We start from the raw sequence: 18539 nt of genomic DNA, 5'->3' as shown, positions 1-18539 counted from the left end.
CAATAATACAGATATAGCATACTCTGATATGGACATCTTTAAGTCCACGACGCCGTCAATGCGCGGATGAGCAGAGGACATAGAGCAAGCCTCAATCCGAATCGGGCAGTCGACGAACGTCAATAAACCAACAGTAAACCGACGCGTCGTTAGTCGCTTAGCTACCTTACATAATTCCGGTGAAACCTCGGACGACGAGTTGGGCCAGCCGTCTCATAGCGTCCTCATCCTCACCGTTCGGCTTAATCAGGAAACACAGCTATAAATAAATTACATTATATAAGCCATATTAGATAACATCTTCACACACGCCCTAGCAGAGAGGATCGAGGACGCGAGACGGATGGTTCTAGGAGCCTGACATGGACGCAGAATAGATACAACACACTAAGAGACGCAGAATAGATACAACACACTAAGAGGCAACAGGCTGGCATAAGTATTACAATATACAGTATAATGAATATAAACAAGAGAAGCTATTGTACCTGACAAGCTACATGTCTCTTCGCTCTCTTGCTCTTCGTGGAGGGGCGAGACACAGGAGGTGCCTCATCCTTTGTGTTTGCAGGATTGGCTGGACATACCCTCCAATGACGCTCAGGTTCATACGCGCTCCGACGCTCGTATGTGCCCCAGCATTTGTCACATGTCGTCTGACCGACCTTCCAGTGGGTATGTCGGACATGCTTAACCAGATTGCCAAACTGTAACGGTTCATCACGGGTGCATCTGGGATACTTGCACAGCACGCGCTCCTTCTGTGACGGTGTTTCTTTCTCCCCCTCGGAATTGACTCTGGAATAATGAACGGAGAGATGTCGCTTCAGCGTCAGCGCCTTCCCATCCAGCATCTTGGTACATCCGTCCAAACCGCATTCATACAAAGCATCTGCTGTGGCACTGGAGGACTGGTTTGACTGGGTTTCTCCCTCTGGTGCAGCCGCCGATGAGCCTTCCGAGGAGCTGCCAGTGGGCGCGGACCTAGATGACGCACTGCCCAAGTCTGCACCATCAAGGCGGGTGGAAGCCAGGGAGGAAGAGGGGAGCCCTTCGAGTGCACGGTTTCCAACATGAGTCACAGGAGGTTGCGAGTCTTCAGCCTCGTTGACAACAGACGATGGCGGAAAGGGTGCGGATTCATCCAGAGAGGGAGCCTGCACCGTGATAGAAGCATGCTCTGAGGCTACCAGCTCGGGCGGAGGTGCAGGAGGTGTGTGCAGGGCAGGCACTCCATTGAATCCGCTTTCGTTTGACCATGTCAGATCAGCGTAATCAGGAAATATTCCAGCCCAGTAGACTGCCGCCAGGCCTTCGAAATCGTAATCTTGGGTCTCGTCTAAGAACTGGAGCGGATCGTCCACGGTCTGGGAAAGCTCCTGTTCGTGCTCGGAAGCTTTGCGTTTGCCTGAGGCCTTGGAGATACTCCGAGCATCAGGTACAACTAGAGTCGCGGGGGACTCGTCTTCTCTCTCCAGATGCCCACGTTCAGCAAGCCTCTCGTCGTGCGCACTGGAAGTGCCTGACGGGGTTGTGTAGTCTTCGGGCGATCGACCTCTAGCATCGGCCGTTGTCGGGGCCCCAGAACCCGACGGCAAGTAAGAGGAATCCTCGGAAACGGGAATCCATGCACCAATAGGGAGTCCCTCAGGTGGCGAAAGGGGTTGAGGATTAGTGGCAATCGTCTGCTGGACAAACCCTCCATCTTCCGTTGCAGGACTTGGCCGCTCAGACGATAAGTCATGAGTTGAAGCTGGGGGCGCTGCCGCCGGGAGGTTGGGCAGCCCCGCCATCGAGGTATAGCTGTCCACTTGGACCGCCAAGGCAGGATAGCGGCCATAGGAATAATGGGTGGGGCGTCGGACTCCATTCATCAACTCGAGGTCCGAGAAGTGAGACGTGTAGTTGACAGTCTTACGCTTGCCAGAGATCTTAGACGCGGTGGCCGCAAGTGCTGACGAAGTGGGCCAGAGCATATGGTTGCCAGCGCCTAAAGAATGAGGCGCCATGGAGTTCTCCTTGACTGTGGAATTCGGCAGAGGTCGAGTGGGACGTGCAGATAAAGCTTGGCTCCCAGCCACAGGATGTATCCGCTGTTGACGCTCGCCCGCCAGGTTGGCCGATCCATAGAACTGTGGCATGAGACCTTCTGCGCTAGAACTCTCATAGTTCGGTTCGTACATGGGCGTCGGGAAGAGGCCTAATTGATACGGCGATGGCGAATGTTCAACAGCTCGCGGAAGGTGTCGCTGCATGTTTGGCACCTGAGGATATAAAGAATTGGCACTCTGCCAATGCGGCGTCGGCGGTCGGTTCTGGTCGTGGATACTGTATGAAAGACGTCAGCTCAATGCGGCAACAGCTTGCCACAGACTGTGGCGCTTACTATCCAGCCCAGACAGCAGCCCCGGTGACGGCGTCGGCAGCGACGCTCGCACCCTCTATTCTCCTGTTGTGGTCATGTCAGCAAGAGTTCACCGGAATGACGAACAAAAGACAAACCTGCGCTTGAAGGCCGCAATAGGGGGATGGGGCAGCTTAGACCTAAGGGGCGCGTCGGACGTCTGCCACAACGATTCAGAAAAGGATTACTTACGGACTCGTGTATACAGGACCGAAGTATCCGTTCGTATTATTCGAAGACATTGTCGATGAGGGAGGACAAGAAGATACTAGGCGATATATCAGAGGTATGTGTTAGTGGAAGATGTGGGTTGTGGAGAAAGGCGAGTTGGGCCACAACGCATTGCGTCCCGCACCTTTATACACCCGCGAAAACTGTGACAAATAATGCCACAAAGAAAACGTGGCACGAGTTAAAGCGTACCAAAGCGTCACCGCCACACCTCGCGGCAGCATAAAGGCCTGAGAGAACCGGGCGCATGCAGGAAAACGACCACTGGCGGGAATGCGTATTTCATGAATACTGAAAGACGAGTCAGCGATTTATACTACAGTGTGCTGATCTACATACCAAGTATACATAGCAAGGCACAGTACTCAGAATTCGGCATACCAGCACGGAAACTAGCAAAGCGTCTGAACGCTACTTGAGCCACTGTTTTCCTGTTAGCACTCCTTTCCTGCTGAGCACTGATCTTGCATCTCCTGTTCGCACTCCTGGACGGTATCGAAGAAGCTGATGTTCGTCTTGATGGATCACAATATGTCCTGACCCGCCATATGGCGCATCTGCTTGTTTTCCCTTACATTTTGGAGGGACTAGCGGCGACAACTTGATCATCTTTCCGTGGCTCTGTATCCCAGATCGCGCATAGCAGACGGTGAGACGACTCCCAGTTTCCGTCGCCAGTCGAACAGACAATAAATGGGGGGCTGACCGTATACCCAAACCCGGTCCGCAAAAGGTCGTCTCGAATCTGTAAGGTCGAAACCATTAACTAGTTCAGTAAAGCTCCAGAACAGGTTCCGATGTTAGCAAGAACCAATAACAATCCGCTCTCCTGCAAAAGGATAGACTGATAACTTGACTGCCGCTGGCCCCAGTCATCATGGTTTCTACTGGAGTCGCCCAGGCAGTATTGGCTGCACGTTTCACTACTGTTTCGTTGTGAACACGCTTGATATTAAGCGTTATCCATGACTAGCGCTTGGATGTGTAGGAATCGGAAAAGGGAAGAAGTTAAATAACATACCTATCCTGCAATGGTTTTCATGAATGAAGTCATGGAATTTCGGGAAACTGAGAGACCGCCCGTAGACATGGATGTAGCTTCCCAGTGAGAGAGCTCTTTGGAATAGGACATAAGGACTTAGTAAGCGAGAGGATCTACTATTTATGTACCTTGTCTGTGCACCGGCATTTGGAGAAGAACAAATGCACGCAACCTTCCCTGCTACTTGACAATGTAAAATATGTTGCCTCGAATGTCGCCCATGTGAACACGGCCTTGATATTGAATGTAGCCCCGGACGTCGCATCTTGTTGAGCATGGAACCGTTGTATATTTATAGTCGTAGAGACGAAAGGCATGGACGATATTGCTATCACAACACGAACTTCGCCTTGGTGTATCCATCTTCGAATCCGAGTCCCTTTTCGTCGATACAGCTCATGAAATGAACGCAACACGCAGGATCAGCGTTGCAATCTCTGAAATCAACTACAAGGGGTGCATCACGAAAATGTCAAAATTATATATTTGGGCCCCTTTGGATATAAGTCAGGAAGACTAGGTACCCAAGGTGCCAACTTACTAGGCATACATAGGCATTATAGGCATCTGGGGTAATATGTATCTTGATGTAGCTGAGATATAAGTGGTCCAGATATGTTGAATTGATAGTAGAGCCTGACTGGATCCCAGACTATAATATGTTATTATCTAACAAACAAGATCAAGACATCGTAATGAGTAAAACATGGTGAAATCAATAGAGCTGTTCAGATAGAAGGTTTTGCACTTCTCCAAGACATTGTCAGTGGTCCACTCCTTATCTACTGAAGTTCCAAATCTTGGTATTAGATGACAACCTCTGAAAATGTGTTCTAATGGAATAACCTCAGCATGGCGATGCTGGTTGCGAGTGCTGCGTGAAACTGAATATAGCTTGAGGTTTTCATCATAAGACCGGAAGGGAGTGAACCATTCAATATAGGCCAGGTGCCGTGGGCTCCCAGGTTGCAGGCAAAGATATGGGGGAAGTGAGAATATCACACGCACCTGTGCAACTTGAAGGGCTGCAAAAGAGTATTGAAACTATGCTTGGAAATGATCACACAACACTCACCTTCTAGTACTGACCCTTTAACATGTTCATTTCTTCCCTTGGCCTTAACAAGGACAGTATCAAAATGTGCTGGTGTTTGGTTTCTGCCAGGCCGGCTGGGTCCTGCTGGTGTTGCCCTGATACGGTCCATGCGACATTTTGGTTCCAAGATAGGAACATCAGGGAGACGAATCTTGACTTGGTTGTAGACATCAAAGCGATCATATTCATTTGGAATAATCAGGTGGTTGCTGAACTGTGATGGACATGTATCACGAAGATATGTTGCCAAGGCTGGTAGAAAATCTGGGGCTTGATGCTTGACAACAATATCCTGCACTGACATTGAAGGATGGGCAGGTTTGCAAGACAACCACAAGCGGTCTGATGTGCCTGGCTCTTCAGGATCATCCAGCAGTTCATCATCACTCTCATCACCATCATCTTCATCTGACTCTGCATCAGAAGAGCTTGATGTAATGCCAGCCCAGTCAAGATATGCTGTAAACAGCTCAGTAGACTCCTGACGCTCAAGCCACTTGGTCATCTGCTGAACATAGTCACGTTTATTACTTGCGCGATAGGCATCCTTAGCATAGTCAATGTGCAGCCTTTCAGGGAGTTCCGTATTGAACCCATCAGGAGAACCACGGGACCGGATGGAATCAAGGTAATGCTTCATTGCATGTAGCTTTGGAAGGTTGAAATGCTCCCTGGCTTTGAGGGTGACGAATACATCTTTGTTCTCGTGGAATTCCCGTAGAGCTGCCTGCAGGGCATCAAGGGTGTCGGAAGTATGGGTGTGAAATTGTGCAAAATAGATGAAATCCAGCACTGCCCGAGCAGTCTTAGCAGCCACAGGATTGATTGCACCAGCAAGTAAGCCAATAAAAACCCTCTCCATCTCCTTGAACTCGGTTCCAGTCCATTGTGACACTAGGGATATGCCATTTTTGAAGTGACGTAGCCCAGGATAACCAGGAATGCACTTGAAACGGTCATCAATATCACTGTCCTTGGAGACATCAAAGCACCAATCAACCAGATGATCCTTGAAGAGCCCTTTGTGTAACTGGTGAAGAAGATCAGGAGTGAGGGAAGTGAATATATCAGAGTGAGGCAAATCCACCCAGAAGGGCTGATCTACAGCACGAAGCCCTTCCTCCTTGAAGGCCTGCACACGTCAGCCACTTGCATGGTGCTTCAGAATCCTTGCTGTCCGCTCAGGATCACGGTAAAGGCTGTCAACAAGATCACCAGAATCTTCCCATTGAACTCGGCACTGGGGGCAACGATTCTCCTTGCAGCAGGCAACAAGACATCGCTCTGGATGGTCTGCCACATAAGCAGCAAGGATAGGAAAGACCTTACGGACCCATCCATCAGGGCAGACCATCTCTACTCCATCTTTACCAGCCTGAATCAAAGGTTCAAGGATTCTACGCATGCAGAAGTGGAAGAGACGGTAGCCTGCCAATGCCCGAGTTTTCTCTGTGAAACAGTCAAGCTTGCTGACAGGGAGGTAGCCAATCAGGACCATGGCATGTGAAGATGGTTGTCGGCGAACAGATTTTTCAATATTCCCGATAGTGAGGTAGACAGGCCATGCTGCCTTATCACCCCGGAACTGCGAGAGTTTGGTCTTGTCGGAGGAAAGAATGACAGGGGCAACAGTAGCACCCTTTGGTAATCGCTCCTAGATGTACAAGATTCATGAGTAAAAGTAGAGGGAATGATTTGAATATATTTTACTTGGATATCCCACCACCAATCTGCAGTCCACATCTCATCATAAATTCTAATATTCCCAGCTTCATCACGGTACACATGCTCGGGAACATATGACAGCTTGTCACGGAAAGCAGGATTCTCAAACAGCTCCCGTATACACTCCACAGGGTCCCGGCGCCAGAGCTCAAGGTCTTCAGTCATAACTTGTCCCTTCTCATCAAATTTATCACCGCCCACCGTCACTACATCACGGTGCCACTTGGAACCTTTCGTTGGAATAGCATCGATTTTCTGAAGCAGGGCACGCTTGTTCTTATATGACGGACATGCGCGCTTTGATATCTACACACAAATTAGCAAATGGCTGGACCTTGATGAGAGAACGCACCATCCCGAGCTTCAGCAGCTCGTCAGCCTGCCTCTGTCCTACATTCCGCACTAGCCATCGAGCTAACATCCAATCGTCCTCATCCTCAAATGGACCCCAAGCCCCGACATCACCGGTCCTCTGCCTCGCACGTATCTCATCAAATGAGGTCATACCCGGTCGTATTGGGGTTCCTGCATCACCAGGAAATGACTCGACGAACCTCTGTCGCATCCGGTCAGTGAGTTCATCATCATCGATGTCTTCCAAAGTAACTGTGGCAGCGCGATGTAGCTCAGAAGGGGAGTCGGATGGGGAGGGAGCGGAGGGAGTGGTGTCCTGGAAGTTGTCGTGAGGCGCGAGATCTGGCACATTGAAGACGGGAGCAGCAGCAGCAGCAGCCTCTCGATGACTGTGCTCTCGGTCAGATGAGCTCTCGTCAAGATCGGAGTCAGACCCGTCAGAGTCAGATACAGAGATGTTGTAGCGCTGTAACCGTTCTCGCCACTGCTGGTAGCATGAAGATACACGTTTGATATGCATTTTGAGTCCCGAGGGTGTTGGCACCCATCTCCCACAGAAGCCACATGAAGGCATGGTGCCGGCACAAGCAGAACAGAATGAAGCAGCAACGGTAATGCAGATGGTCTGCACGCAACAGTGTCGACAATGCGATGAACGTATGCCAAAGACTCCGTGTTCTCGAATGTTCGTGACCCAACTCCGACACCGCGTTACAGCCTCGTACGTTTTGCGCGCGTTCACACTTGTCTACTGCTTTGTCTCGCTCTCTCCTGTTGACCTCTCTGAACTTTGACAGCTGATTCCACGACTTCAATGCCAGGTCGTGCTACAAAATCACGGCCGAATCTTGGTCAGGCTGTCAACCTGCTCAATGCAAGTCGGCCTGGGACTCGAGAACGGCGGCCCACGGACAAGTATCAGAACATGGGTAAGTCCGCTCTATTGCCGGACAGACCTGACACTGACTATAAGCAGTCTCGAGCGAAAAACAGAAGGCGAAACAATCACAAGACCGCGCTCGTCGGTCACTGTTGCGTCAGCGCCAGGCTCAAGAGGAAGCAAACGACTTTCGGGACCTTGGAGACCTACGTGAGTTCTGTCCACTCAATTGCGAAGCATGCTGCTTAATAGCGGTAGCCCCAGAGTCCGAGGATGATGATGACATTCAAGGCCTCCCAGGCACGGTACGTGTCATCAAACATTGATTGATTGTTACTGACCATGCACTTGCTTTTCCTTAGTTCTCGGTCAAATCAACTTCTCCGGTTGAGCAACGCGCCAAGGCTGCTAGGCTCTCCCATAGTCGCAGGCCCGTCACGATGGACTCCGAGAACGAAGTCGCCGGTTCGCTTTCGCAAGGGCATAGGCACGCCGTAATGCGCTCACAATCGCAGTCGCAACACAGCTTTGACCCGAGTGCCAAAATCCCTTCGGTCAAATCAGTCTCATTTCGTGGTAGTCATGGAGAACGTCGACTTGTACGCCGTGCAGAGCAGGGTCTCGGAGAGGAGGTGAGTTCATGACTTCATATGTATACACAGTACAACTACAACAATTGGTCTCGCAAATTTCACAGGCAAAACGTAAATCCCTGAAGAAACGTACATCTGTCGTGCCGCCTTCGCAGGTGCCGCCCGCACACAACTTCGAACCGGATGACGGTCCTGCCTCATCGCCTTGCGACGAGGACGTACAAGGTCCAACGGATGACGATGACTCGGAACTTGCGTCTCGTACTCCCGCCTCGGTTCGCCACAGCTCAGTCATTCACTCGCCCCCTGGTACCCCGAGTCATCGCCGTTCGGTACCACGTTCGCCAGCTGCTATTCGTCGCCGCTCCGTCTCACGTTCGCCGGCTGCTGTTCACCGCTCTGTCTGTCGCTCACCTCTTGCTACTTGTCATCGCTCTGTCTCCCGCTCGCCAACTGCTGCTCGTCGCCATTCTCGTTCTCACTCGCCTGATGCTTCTCGTCGCCATCTGCTATTCTATTCGCCTGTTGCTATTCGCCGCCGTTCTCGCTCTCGCTCACCTGTCGCTGCATCCGCTGGACAAGGTCGAAGACATTCATCTAAATCACCCCATCAACGCCCGAACTCGCCCACTTCAAGACGTCGGCGTTCTCGGTCCCCTCTGACCACCCGTGATGCAAGTCACGTCACAAAGCGGCGCCGCGTTCAAGGGAGCGGCACGCGTGGGCGGTTACGCATGCAAGACTTCAAATCTCTTGTTCGTTCTGTTCTCAAGGATGCGATTGGGCACTACCGGACCCGCCTTTCGACTGAAGATCCCTACCCGGCTGACACAACTCAGGAACAGTGGGCGAAGGCTGCATGGGTGAAGGCATGCCAGAATAAGGGAGTGGATATTCCCGTCGAAGAAGAGATCATTGGCATGGTATGTTTCAATATCTCATCTAATGTTCTCACTCACTTGAACATCCAACAGATCACTGCCCGTGGCTCGCAACTCCGAGGCGAAATCAAGACCAAGACCCGCCCGCTCGTTGAGTCAGCATATGAGCTACAGGCTCCCGCTGACCAGAAGGATATGATCAAGAATCGAGACTGGGTTGCGAGTCTTCTGACTCGAGTTGGATTCGTTTACAGGGTAGGAATGTGTGTTCCATCTGTCTATGTTTTGACTGATGCTTTTTGTTTCAGTACCCTAAGGAACGTCTCCAGATCTATGAGCACCCGGTCCTTCAAAGTATAATCAATGCTGTTTGGTTCCAGAACCCGAAGGACGAAGGGGTAAAGTATGGTGAGTATTTTGGACGTCGGATCCCCCTGCCAACTCTTGCTCTCGTCATGACTGCGGTAAGTAATCCCAGGCTCTTGTTACTACTGACTAGGAGGTGCTAATTGGGTTTAGATCGAGAATGTCCTTGATGAGTGGCGCACCGGTGAACATCAAGAGATTCGGTTCACCGAGGGGACATACAAGGAGAAGTATGAGAAGAACCTTGAGGAACTCGAGAACTTCCAGCAGAAGACGAGGCAAGCCAAGATACTGCCAACACTTCGGGCTGAGCTCTTGCAGCATGCGTGGTGAGTATGCATGTTATTTTTGAGTTGATTACCTTGACTTATGCTGTTTATCTCAAACCAGGGCCAAAGCTCGCGCACCAATGCATGCCTCGGATGTGCATGGTCCGTCATTGGTAGATGATGATGTTATGAAGGCAATTCAAGATTGGATGTCTCGCCGTGGAGGTGATGTCGAGGATGATGGTGTGGGTGACGAATGTGGTGCTGATATGGAAGTTGAAGAGGGTGGGGTTGAGAATGATGGTGTGGTAGAGGGTGGTCAGTGACATTAGATACTGATTTCAGTTGTGCTGTCCTTGATGTTAATCAAGTTGTTATTTGATGTCATAATTGTGATTTGTGTGATGTTGTGGATCTACAACAGCAGTAGTACTGTAGGTGTTGTTGCATTCTTCTGTTTGCCTAATATATAGTTATATAGGTCTATGTGCCCTATCTAACCTACAGACCTACAGATCTATGCTCCTATATAAGTGCCTGTTCAACTATGTGACCTATCATGGGGACATATTACTGCACCTGTCTATGGTAACCTAAAAAGTTGGGGTTAGCCTAAAATGCTATACCTGCTATGTGACCTTATGAGGTCTAAGTAGGTTGATGACATTTTCCTGATGTGAGCGCTCAGCTATAGCATTGGAAGGCATGGACCTGAGGGCCCAGGGAGTGAGACGTAACAGCTTGAGGGCCTCAACAACGACCAATCGGATTCGGTTTCCGCTAGCACCGGGAAGACCCGATCCCCCCCCTCCCCCGGGGCGATTTCGCCAGGGCTTGCCCGTCCAGACGTTCACTTACGGCTGCAGCAAGGCTGCAGTACGCGTGTCTCGTACTTTGTAGCTCATGCTCGTGAATGGCAGCAGCCTAACCTGATTATTGACAATTCTGGCGAATCTTCATGGGGCGCTCTGATAAGAGACATGAGCGTTCTTGGCCGAATCCCGTGTCCATCGTCCACCGCGATCACACCTTCATGGAAGTTCGACTTGCTTTTCTGTGACGGCGACATACGGCAGGTACGCTGGGTCAATGATGCGCTCGGATATGCTCTGAACTGTCAAGATCTCTCGGACAAGAGGGTCTGCCGCTGAATTCGGCATGTTTGACGCTCACGAAGCTATAGCGGCACGTATCGCGTTCAGAGCGGCTCCGGGGAAGGTAGATGCATTTCCTTTTTACTGCTACCTTGTGCGATTAAGAGAAACTGTCAGGTATACTTAGACTTGACTTGCAAGGTAAGAATACCGGCAGGTACGGAAGACCGCGATACTATCATGCAAGTCGCTCCGTAGTATTTCCCGTGCGAGTTGGTTCTCAAAGGTGCGACTATGTCCTCTGCGATATGTAGCGCTGACACTGCGCATTTGGCGACCTTGGTTTTACGCCATCGCGCAAGACCGTAAATGCCCAGCAATATTCACCTGTTCATAATTGATCACCCCAACCTCGGATCGATTTGTTCCGTCCGGCCCAAGCGTATCTTGCAGCAACAATTACTTCAATCGGCGCCGTATCACAGTCTGCTACTCTCCGGTGCCTGGAGCTTCAGTTCTGTCGCCACAATTGGTGATAGAACGGCTTCGGGGCGTACAGGGTCTCACAGCATGTCGGTTTGATATTACCTCCCAGACGGCTGCACTCGGAGACTAGAGAAGTCCATCAAGCTATCATCCCGACGGACGTATTGATTGCGTGCCTAAGAATCTTACCATGATATAGTACCTTGGACAGTCGCTGCCGACCTTGGTATTTCGTGCTACTTCTTTGGGCGGATCTGCTGGCGCCGACGATCGTAGACAGCCGGACTGCATGGTGTCCTCGTTCTCGACCGATCTGGACTACCGTGAAGGTTTAATTTTCAGCAATCGCCTCGGTATCATAACTCGAGAATGGCGGTCAGCACTCTACTGCGTCAACGAACCTCAGACGGATTTACCAGCCCCTGTCACACCAGAGCTGATCGAGCCTGTTCGCTTATGTGCGTCTATCACTTTCCCCGTTTCCGTAGCATTTCGCAAACCGGTAGCTTTCTGCCTACTGTGCTGCCCGAGCCTGGCTCCACAACCTAGTTGCTTCTCCCCATCGGCTTCAAAAATTCTGTCGTCTGTCTTTACCCGCCACAGTGACGCCGGGATCCCCTTGTCCGCTTGTCTCGGCCAGGAGTGCCCTCAACTTCCATCGCATTCATCGCATTCATTACGCCCCGCTATGTGTGCAGCACCTGTACTACTGTTAGAGCTATCAGCCTTCCCACTTCGAACTGTGGGTATCGGACTTGTTTGATCCTTGTTATCTCACTTGCCCTGCGCCGGAGGCGAATATCCCTCTCTAACTATGTCCCGCTTGTGCTTTCCGTGCCGTGCTCTCGGAGGACGGTTGTCATTTCCTTTGTTCCACTCGTGAATCTTGCATGCTGGGTGCCAAGACCTTTTCCCAGGGTGTCACGTTTCGTTTCGTTCGCCACTGTCCTATCCTGATTCAAATTACGATGTCAGGCGCCGAATCAGAGTCTCTGATAAATTCCCCAGCCAATAAATACAGATTGTTCGCATCTCAGCAATTCTTATACTGCGCAACACTCTCGCTTGTTTGAGTAGCCACACAGTGCCTTTGGCGAGCTTAACGGACGGCAGGGCCTCAGGCCTGAAGTCTAAAAGTTTACATGACTGACGATCTGGATCTCACGCGTCACGGCTCGACGGTTGACAACTCCATTACTTGTTCGGTTCACTAGCTCAGGGATCTCTGCGACATTCTGAACAACCGCCACATCTGTGCGCGACGGATCGACTGACAGAGACTGCAGCCAGACAATCGCATGGCATGTACGTACTCTATCCCACGAAAAACTTTTTGCAACTCGTCACCCCTCCTCCCGGACTCTGCCGTGATTCTGCCGCGAACTCTACTACGCCACACGGTCGACACTTTGGCTCGGACTGTCTGGTATTTGTTTCCTTTAGATATCGTCCATGCCTTTTCCATTAAATAACGTCCATGCCTCTCCGACGAAATGTGGACGACACCTGATTATTCATTATCCACAGGCGGCATCAGAGGGTGGGGCGCTCACGGTCATAGATGAGCGCTCGCGCAGCACTTGCATGAATACGTGTTGATGACGAGAAGCGGTATTGACATGTCAACAGTAGCAGGAACAAGATAGGGATGCAATCTGGTAGGCAGGCTTCCCCATGTATAGACACAAGGCACAGAGATTGACTGCAGTTCGCAGAGCTTTTGTCACCGAGACGGGTGTTCCTAGACTGCGCGAACATGCGAGCTGTTATGGGTCTGTCTTACGCTTTCTCGGATGCCCATCCGAATAGGATAAACAGCAATATCAGGATTCTCATGTCCTCGCGAAGCATCCAGTAAATGAAATGCGGATGACGCATCCGTAACGCCCTGCACACGTCCGGGCCTTAGAGCGGCTGTCCCTATCTGTTATGGGTGGCTCCGACATCCCTCCACCGCTTTGATTGTGCGATGAAAACAGGACAGCTGCCCGGTTGGTCAGGGATCCAAAATAAGATGTCCAGACGGCCCTGCTGTGCTCCGCGCATCTTCGCCTCCGGGTATTAAACGGGCGTGATGAGGCCTCGGTAACCCAATCCTCAGCCTCCCAGTCCCTCTCTGCAGCAATGTCTACATTGTACGCCCTTCGGTCTATCTTTTCCGAGCCTATCTCTCCCGTTGTCCTCTTTCCTCTCGTTGCTGCCGGTGCAGCACTCATCTGGGCACTATGGAAACCCCGTCCGGTACGCACACCATTGCGAGTACAATCTGCGAATGCTCATAGTTCAATAGCTCGATAGCATCCCGACCATTGGCCCTTCTGGCCCTCTCTCATCTTACATTGGCGCATTCCAGTTCATGTTTCGTGGCCGACAGATGATCCAAGAAGGCTATGAGCGCGTACGTTTCTGAGCTGACGACACTGAACCACGCTAACGAAAGACCGTAGTATTACGGAGGCTATTTCAAAGTTCCTATCCTTGATCGCTGGATGGTGGTCGTCAGTGGTAAGAAGCTCTCGGACGAGCTTCGAAGCGCTCCAGAAGATACGTTCTCCCTTGACCAAGCTCTGGTTGATGTCAGTATATGGTTCAGTCTGTGACGACGCATCTCCTGATGGTCCCCAAAGATGCTTCACCTCGACTTTGTCTTTGGAAAGAAGGTCTATCTCAACCCGTTACATGTTACCCTTATGAAGACGAAGATGACGAAGACGATTGCGGCCCTTACTCCTGACATGTACGATGAATGTATTCAAGCATTCGAGCAGCACATGCCCCTGGATGACAGCAAAGGTAATGTACAATACATTTCACTACAAGTTCGTATATCTTATTATCGGCAGAGTGGAAGGCTGTACCGGCCCTTGCTGTTGGTCGTCAGATCTCCACCATAGTCAACAATCGCATTGTGGTTGGGTACCCACTTTGTACGTGCATGTCCCGATATCCCTCTTACTTCATCTCACACGAGCATATCAGGTCGTGATCCGGAATACATCAACCTGAATCTGCGGTTTATTGTCGACATGTTCCAGTGCCGCATGCTCTTCTGTCTGATCCCTCGTTTCATGGAGCCGTGAGTGGCATTGTCTCACGTAAGGCAATTTCAATGAACTTCTTCACGCTGTATCTAGCCTTGTCGGCCGTATCGCGACCAACATCCCCTCACAAATTCGTCTGGGTATGCGTCTGTTGAAACCAGTCCTTGATCGGCGCGTGAAGCAGCTTGAGGAATCCGACGGCGACTGGTCGGCTCTCCCGGTACGTGAATAGTGACATTCTCGCTGTCTTCCGAACATGTACTGACAAAGATGACGATATTTTAAAAGAATGACATGCTGTCTTGGCTGATCGCCACGGTTCCGAAGGACGAGACCTTGGACACGATCACTCGCAGGCTTTTGGGGGTCAATGTCGCTGCTATTCATACTATCTCGCACGTGAGCATTATACAAATTGGTATATTTAGCTGGATGATGACCGCTTTCTAGACCTTCACCCACTCTCTTTTCTACCTCGCCGCCAATCAAGATTTTATCCCCCCAATTCGTGCCGAGGTCGAGAAAGCGGTCGCCGAGGATGGCTGGACAAAGTCGGCCATGGGTAAACTCTATCTGCTCGACAGTTTTTTGAAGGAAGTCCTGAGGTTCAACGGAGCTCAAGCTTGGTCGCTGAATCGGATAGCCCTCAAGGATTATACGTTCTCCGATGGCACCTTCATTCCTAAAGGCACTAGCGTGGCCGCCTGTGCGACACCCGTGCACATGGACCCCTCCGTGTATCCTGAACCTGAAAAGTTCGACCCTTATCGATTCTATAGGCTGATGGAACGTGACGGGGAGGCTAATCAGCACTTGGTTGTGAAGACCAGTCTCGAGTACCTGCCGTTCGGACATGGCAGTCATGGTAAGTCAGCGAATTGGCTCCGAATGTATTGTCATGACTCAACCCTATCTAGCTTGCCCTGGACGCTTCTTCGCCGCAAATCAGTTGAAGCTGATGATCGGTCACTTGTTGTTGAATTATGATATCGAGCTCGAGCAGCCTGGAGCCCTTCCAGAGCGGGTATGGTTTGAGGCCGCAGTTCTCCCGCATCAAACGGCGAAAATCCTCTATAGGAAGCGGCAAACTTAGCCTGCCTGTCTCTCCCGGAGCTCTGTAATCTTCGTTGTTCTTCTGCCTTTCCATCCTTTGGACAGGGCAGTCTTTCCATGCCATACTATCATATCTATCCCTTGTATCTGTCTTCGCATGCTTAGAGGTCGTGCGCGCTAGCTCCCGGGGACTTTGTATTTAAAATCGGGTATTGTACTGTACTTCTTGGCACTATTACGCAAAGCCGTCTTTACAATTATTCTGCAGATATCGGTCTAGTAACTACCGCGCTAGAATTGTGGAATATCCTCAGGTCAGGCATCACAGCGACTGTGGAGAACGGAAGGAAGGCCTTGGATCATCGCATTGACGATCCGTGATTACTCCTTCAAAAGATTAATAGCATTTCCGATATCAGAACTTAGCTTCCTCGCAACATATCATGCCGGAGGGGCTAGAAGTTAGACTTCCGGTGAAGGGAGATCTGCGGGAGAGCGAAGTTCAGGCCATTCGCAGGCCGTCGCGGACTCCCGGGCTCATGGTCCTCGAATATGTTTATACACGAACTCGATATGGATCCTGTCATCCCACTAAACCCTAACCCTTAACAGTATTTTTTGTGCAGTCACATCTAAGAGTATAATTATGCTACCAATACTAGAGTAGAATTATGGTCCCAAGGAGAATGAGCACCAAGCGACGCACTCCAACGTCAATGCCTCGAAAGCCCTCCGCCGGTCTTAGAGTGCCTCGAACAGACGTGCCCATCGAAGTCCTGCTTTGAGGGGAAGGTTTGACTACACCGCGAACATTTCAGGCACGCGGTCCCGAGGTGTCGCCTGAGAGCGTCTAGCCGTCCGCAAAGTACCAACCCGCAGCGCGGACATGCCAGCTTCTTGTCCAAATGCCCCTTCGATGCAAGGTGACGCCTTACGCCCGAACGTTTGAGCAGTTTGCGGCACTTGCCGTATTGGCAGCGCACATGGTCCTTGCCCTCGACGTGGCAATCCATTATGTGGGCAATGGCACCGTCGATGTCGTCGGGTAGCATCTCTCCACATCCGTACCATTGGCACCGTGGGGCCGGAGTAGTCAGGAGGGTTGCAGCGATGGCGTAGCAGTCAGGGCTAGGGTCGACAGGGCTGGTCAAAGGCGTACGCCCGACTGCAGGAGAGGGATAGTATGTGTTAGCACGTCCTTGCCCATCGACGGGCGTCGAGCGAGAGCTATGGGCCATATCACCACTGAAGGGGGTGGGATGAGCTGAGACTGAGAAGCTGAGAACATTACAACATGTGAACGTACGTTGACGAAGAGGGTCCAACATATTCTTCCTCAGGATTCCAGCCGAGTACCACAGGAACTTTGGTGGGATGCATAAAGTCCTGCGCAACTGGTAGAGAAGAAGGTCCCGCAAAGTCCTGAACCTAAGGCAATGGAGATGAGCAGAGCTCCATGACGGAGAAGGCCGTCTTACGTGATCGCGATAGGACTGCTGGGTCGTACCCTCCGGAAGTGGCGGGAATCCCCCATGGCCCGTAGCGACCGACGGTGGTCTCGACAGAAATATACTGAATCAGATGTTAGTTGCGGTGGCTTGTCTACGCGGAGGTAACTCACGGGCTGCTCGACATGAGGTCGTCATAGAATGACTCCGGAGAACTATGGGTAGAGACCGAGTTCGTAAGGGAGGGCGTACGCGCCAAGGGGCCAGCGGATTGCCTGTGGGAGGGCTGTGCGATGGGTGGCGGAGGAGGCATGACAATAGCCTGAAGGAAACCGTCACCAATTAGTTAATAGCGGCATACGAGAGAGGCAATTCGCTTACAGAACCGTCCAGCGGGAAACTGCCAGTGGAAGACGAAGTATCCCCAAGAGAATGGAAGTCGAGGGATTGTGTCGATGGGTAAGGCGCCGAGCGCAGATCTCCTCGCCGAATTCGCCTTTGCTGGGTACGCGAGACGGCCGCAAAGTCGAACCGAGTCGGAGGAGACTGGTATATCTGTGCGCCCGCGTTTGGTGCCCGTTCAGCACCCTCACTATGGGAGGATGAGTCGGAAAACGTTTGGCGAAACAGGTTTGAGGAAGACTCACGGCAATGGAAGCGCCGACAGAATGAGCTGCCCAGGAGACGGAACAGCAGGAGTGCCCATGAGCCCGGAAGTGCCTTCATATGGCCGCGATATCCCCAGGGCATCATCGCTACGCGGGTTCAGAGTTGGGCTCCAAGTGGATGAAGACTGCAGGCTTACGGGGTAGACTGAGGGGCTCCAAACTCAGTCCAGAAGTCGGCCAACGCCTCTTGGATAGACGAGATATTCATGAGAGCTTCGTCTGAAGTGTCACCCGACCCCGTGCCGAGCATTGCGCTCTGGTAGTTGACAGAGGAAGGTAGACCAAGCAGATAGTTGTCGTCCCTCACTAGTGCGCCGAGCCCAGAAATACTGGAGACATGTCAGGAATACACGGCAAGAAATGGAGAGGTCATATACCCGTAGGTGGAAGAAAAGGAGAAGGCTGAGGCGTCGCCGGAGGAAGAGGATGACGCCCTGCTCGCGAGTTAGGAAATCCGGGAAATACATCGAACGCTGTAAGAACGAACTCGTTAAAGGGCAGCATTTGTCCTGGTACCTGACCAGATGCGAGATATGACGCGCTGTTTGCAGCACTGCAAGAATAACGCACACCTATATCAGCATACTACACGGCTTTGAGGGTAGTCTCAGGGTGACATACCTGCCGGTCAATTCGTTGCAAGTAAAAGACGTTTCAGAAACACCAAAAGCCTTGGTATCATCCGGAATATAGTACCTAGCAAGGCTAGAATGAGGCTCTTTCCGTTAGCACGACGGTATGTGACGACTTACTGTGCCGCTGTGCGCCTACATATTATGACAGTATCAGTGCCTCGATGCAAAAGAGTGTGGATGTAACCAGACGTACGGGTACTGGAAGTTGGCGTTGTCAGAAGAAGCACCTTGCTCGAAGAAGAGATGGGAGTTCATGGCGAGGCGGAAATTAGT

At 51.3% G+C, this 18539-nt stretch overlaps 6 protein-coding genes across 6 annotated transcripts; 2 read left to right on the top strand and 4 right to left on the bottom strand.

Annotated features, from left to right (window-relative positions):
- Positions 1-479: 479 nt before the first annotated feature.
- Positions 480-2646, bottom strand: GLOTRDRAFT_132836 (uncharacterized protein; the record flags this gene model as incomplete). Its single annotated transcript, XM_007871750.1, has 4 exons — positions 480-2328; positions 2387-2449; positions 2503-2544; positions 2597-2646. 4 exons carry the CDS (start codon positions 2644-2646, stop codon positions 480-482), a joined length of 2004 nt encoding a protein of 667 aa, XP_007869941.1.
- Positions 2647-4427: 1781 nt separating this feature from the next.
- GLOTRDRAFT_16421 (uncharacterized protein) lies at positions 4428-4625 on the bottom strand (the record flags this gene model as incomplete). The annotated part of the gene is made up of 1 exon (XM_007871663.1): positions 4428-4625. A coding segment is annotated over one exon (198 nt), but the record flags the coding sequence as incomplete, so codon positions are not given.
- Positions 4626-5003: 378 nt separating this feature from the next.
- On the bottom strand, positions 5004-7372 carry GLOTRDRAFT_132835 (uncharacterized protein; the record flags this gene model as incomplete). The annotated part of the gene is made up of 6 exons (XM_007871749.1): positions 5004-5025; positions 5076-5905; positions 5965-6066; positions 6125-6427; positions 6484-6804; positions 6851-7372. The coding sequence occupies 6 exons, from the start codon at positions 7370-7372 to the stop codon at positions 5004-5006; spliced, it is 2100 nt and encodes a 699-aa protein (XP_007869940.1).
- Positions 7373-7593: 221 nt separating this feature from the next.
- Positions 7594-10274, top strand: GLOTRDRAFT_65642 (uncharacterized protein). Its single transcript, XM_007871748.1, has 9 exons — positions 7594-7781; positions 7829-7942; positions 7991-8037; positions 8095-8364; positions 8430-9248; positions 9300-9461; positions 9515-9670; positions 9726-9901; positions 9963-10274. Exons 1-9 carry the CDS (start codon positions 7667-7669, stop codon positions 10165-10167), a joined length of 2064 nt encoding a protein of 687 aa, XP_007869939.1. The 5' UTR covers positions 7594-7666; the 3' UTR covers positions 10168-10274.
- A 3253-nt stretch (positions 10275-13527) lies between these two features.
- GLOTRDRAFT_65641 (cytochrome P450) lies at positions 13528-15775 on the top strand. Its single transcript, XM_007871747.1, has 10 exons — positions 13528-13662; positions 13712-13819; positions 13869-13997; positions 14049-14214; positions 14265-14348; positions 14401-14497; positions 14556-14682; positions 14751-14861; positions 14913-15327; positions 15380-15775. Exons 1-10 carry the CDS (start codon positions 13546-13548, stop codon positions 15553-15555), a joined length of 1530 nt encoding a protein of 509 aa, XP_007869938.1. The 5' UTR covers positions 13528-13545; the 3' UTR covers positions 15556-15775.
- Positions 15776-16228: 453 nt separating this feature from the next.
- Positions 16229-18521, bottom strand: GLOTRDRAFT_96225 (uncharacterized protein; the record flags this gene model as incomplete). Its single annotated transcript, XM_007871746.1, has 10 exons — positions 16229-16793; positions 16822-16943; positions 16994-17087; positions 17137-17285; positions 17345-17555; positions 17611-17718; positions 17769-17960; positions 18253-18327; positions 18384-18398; positions 18460-18521. 10 exons carry the CDS (start codon positions 18519-18521, stop codon positions 16229-16231), a joined length of 1593 nt encoding a protein of 530 aa, XP_007869937.1.
- Positions 18522-18539: the final 18 nt, after the last annotated feature.

This window comes from Gloeophyllum trabeum (genome assembly GCF_000344685.1).
Source record: "Gloeophyllum trabeum ATCC 11539 unplaced genomic scaffold GLOTRscaffold_00015, whole genome shotgun sequence".
NCBI lineage: Eukaryota > Fungi > Basidiomycota > Agaricomycetes > Gloeophyllales > Gloeophyllaceae > Gloeophyllum > Gloeophyllum trabeum.
Note: the sequence above shows the minus strand (reverse complement) of the source record. Positions and strands in the feature narration are given on the sequence as shown.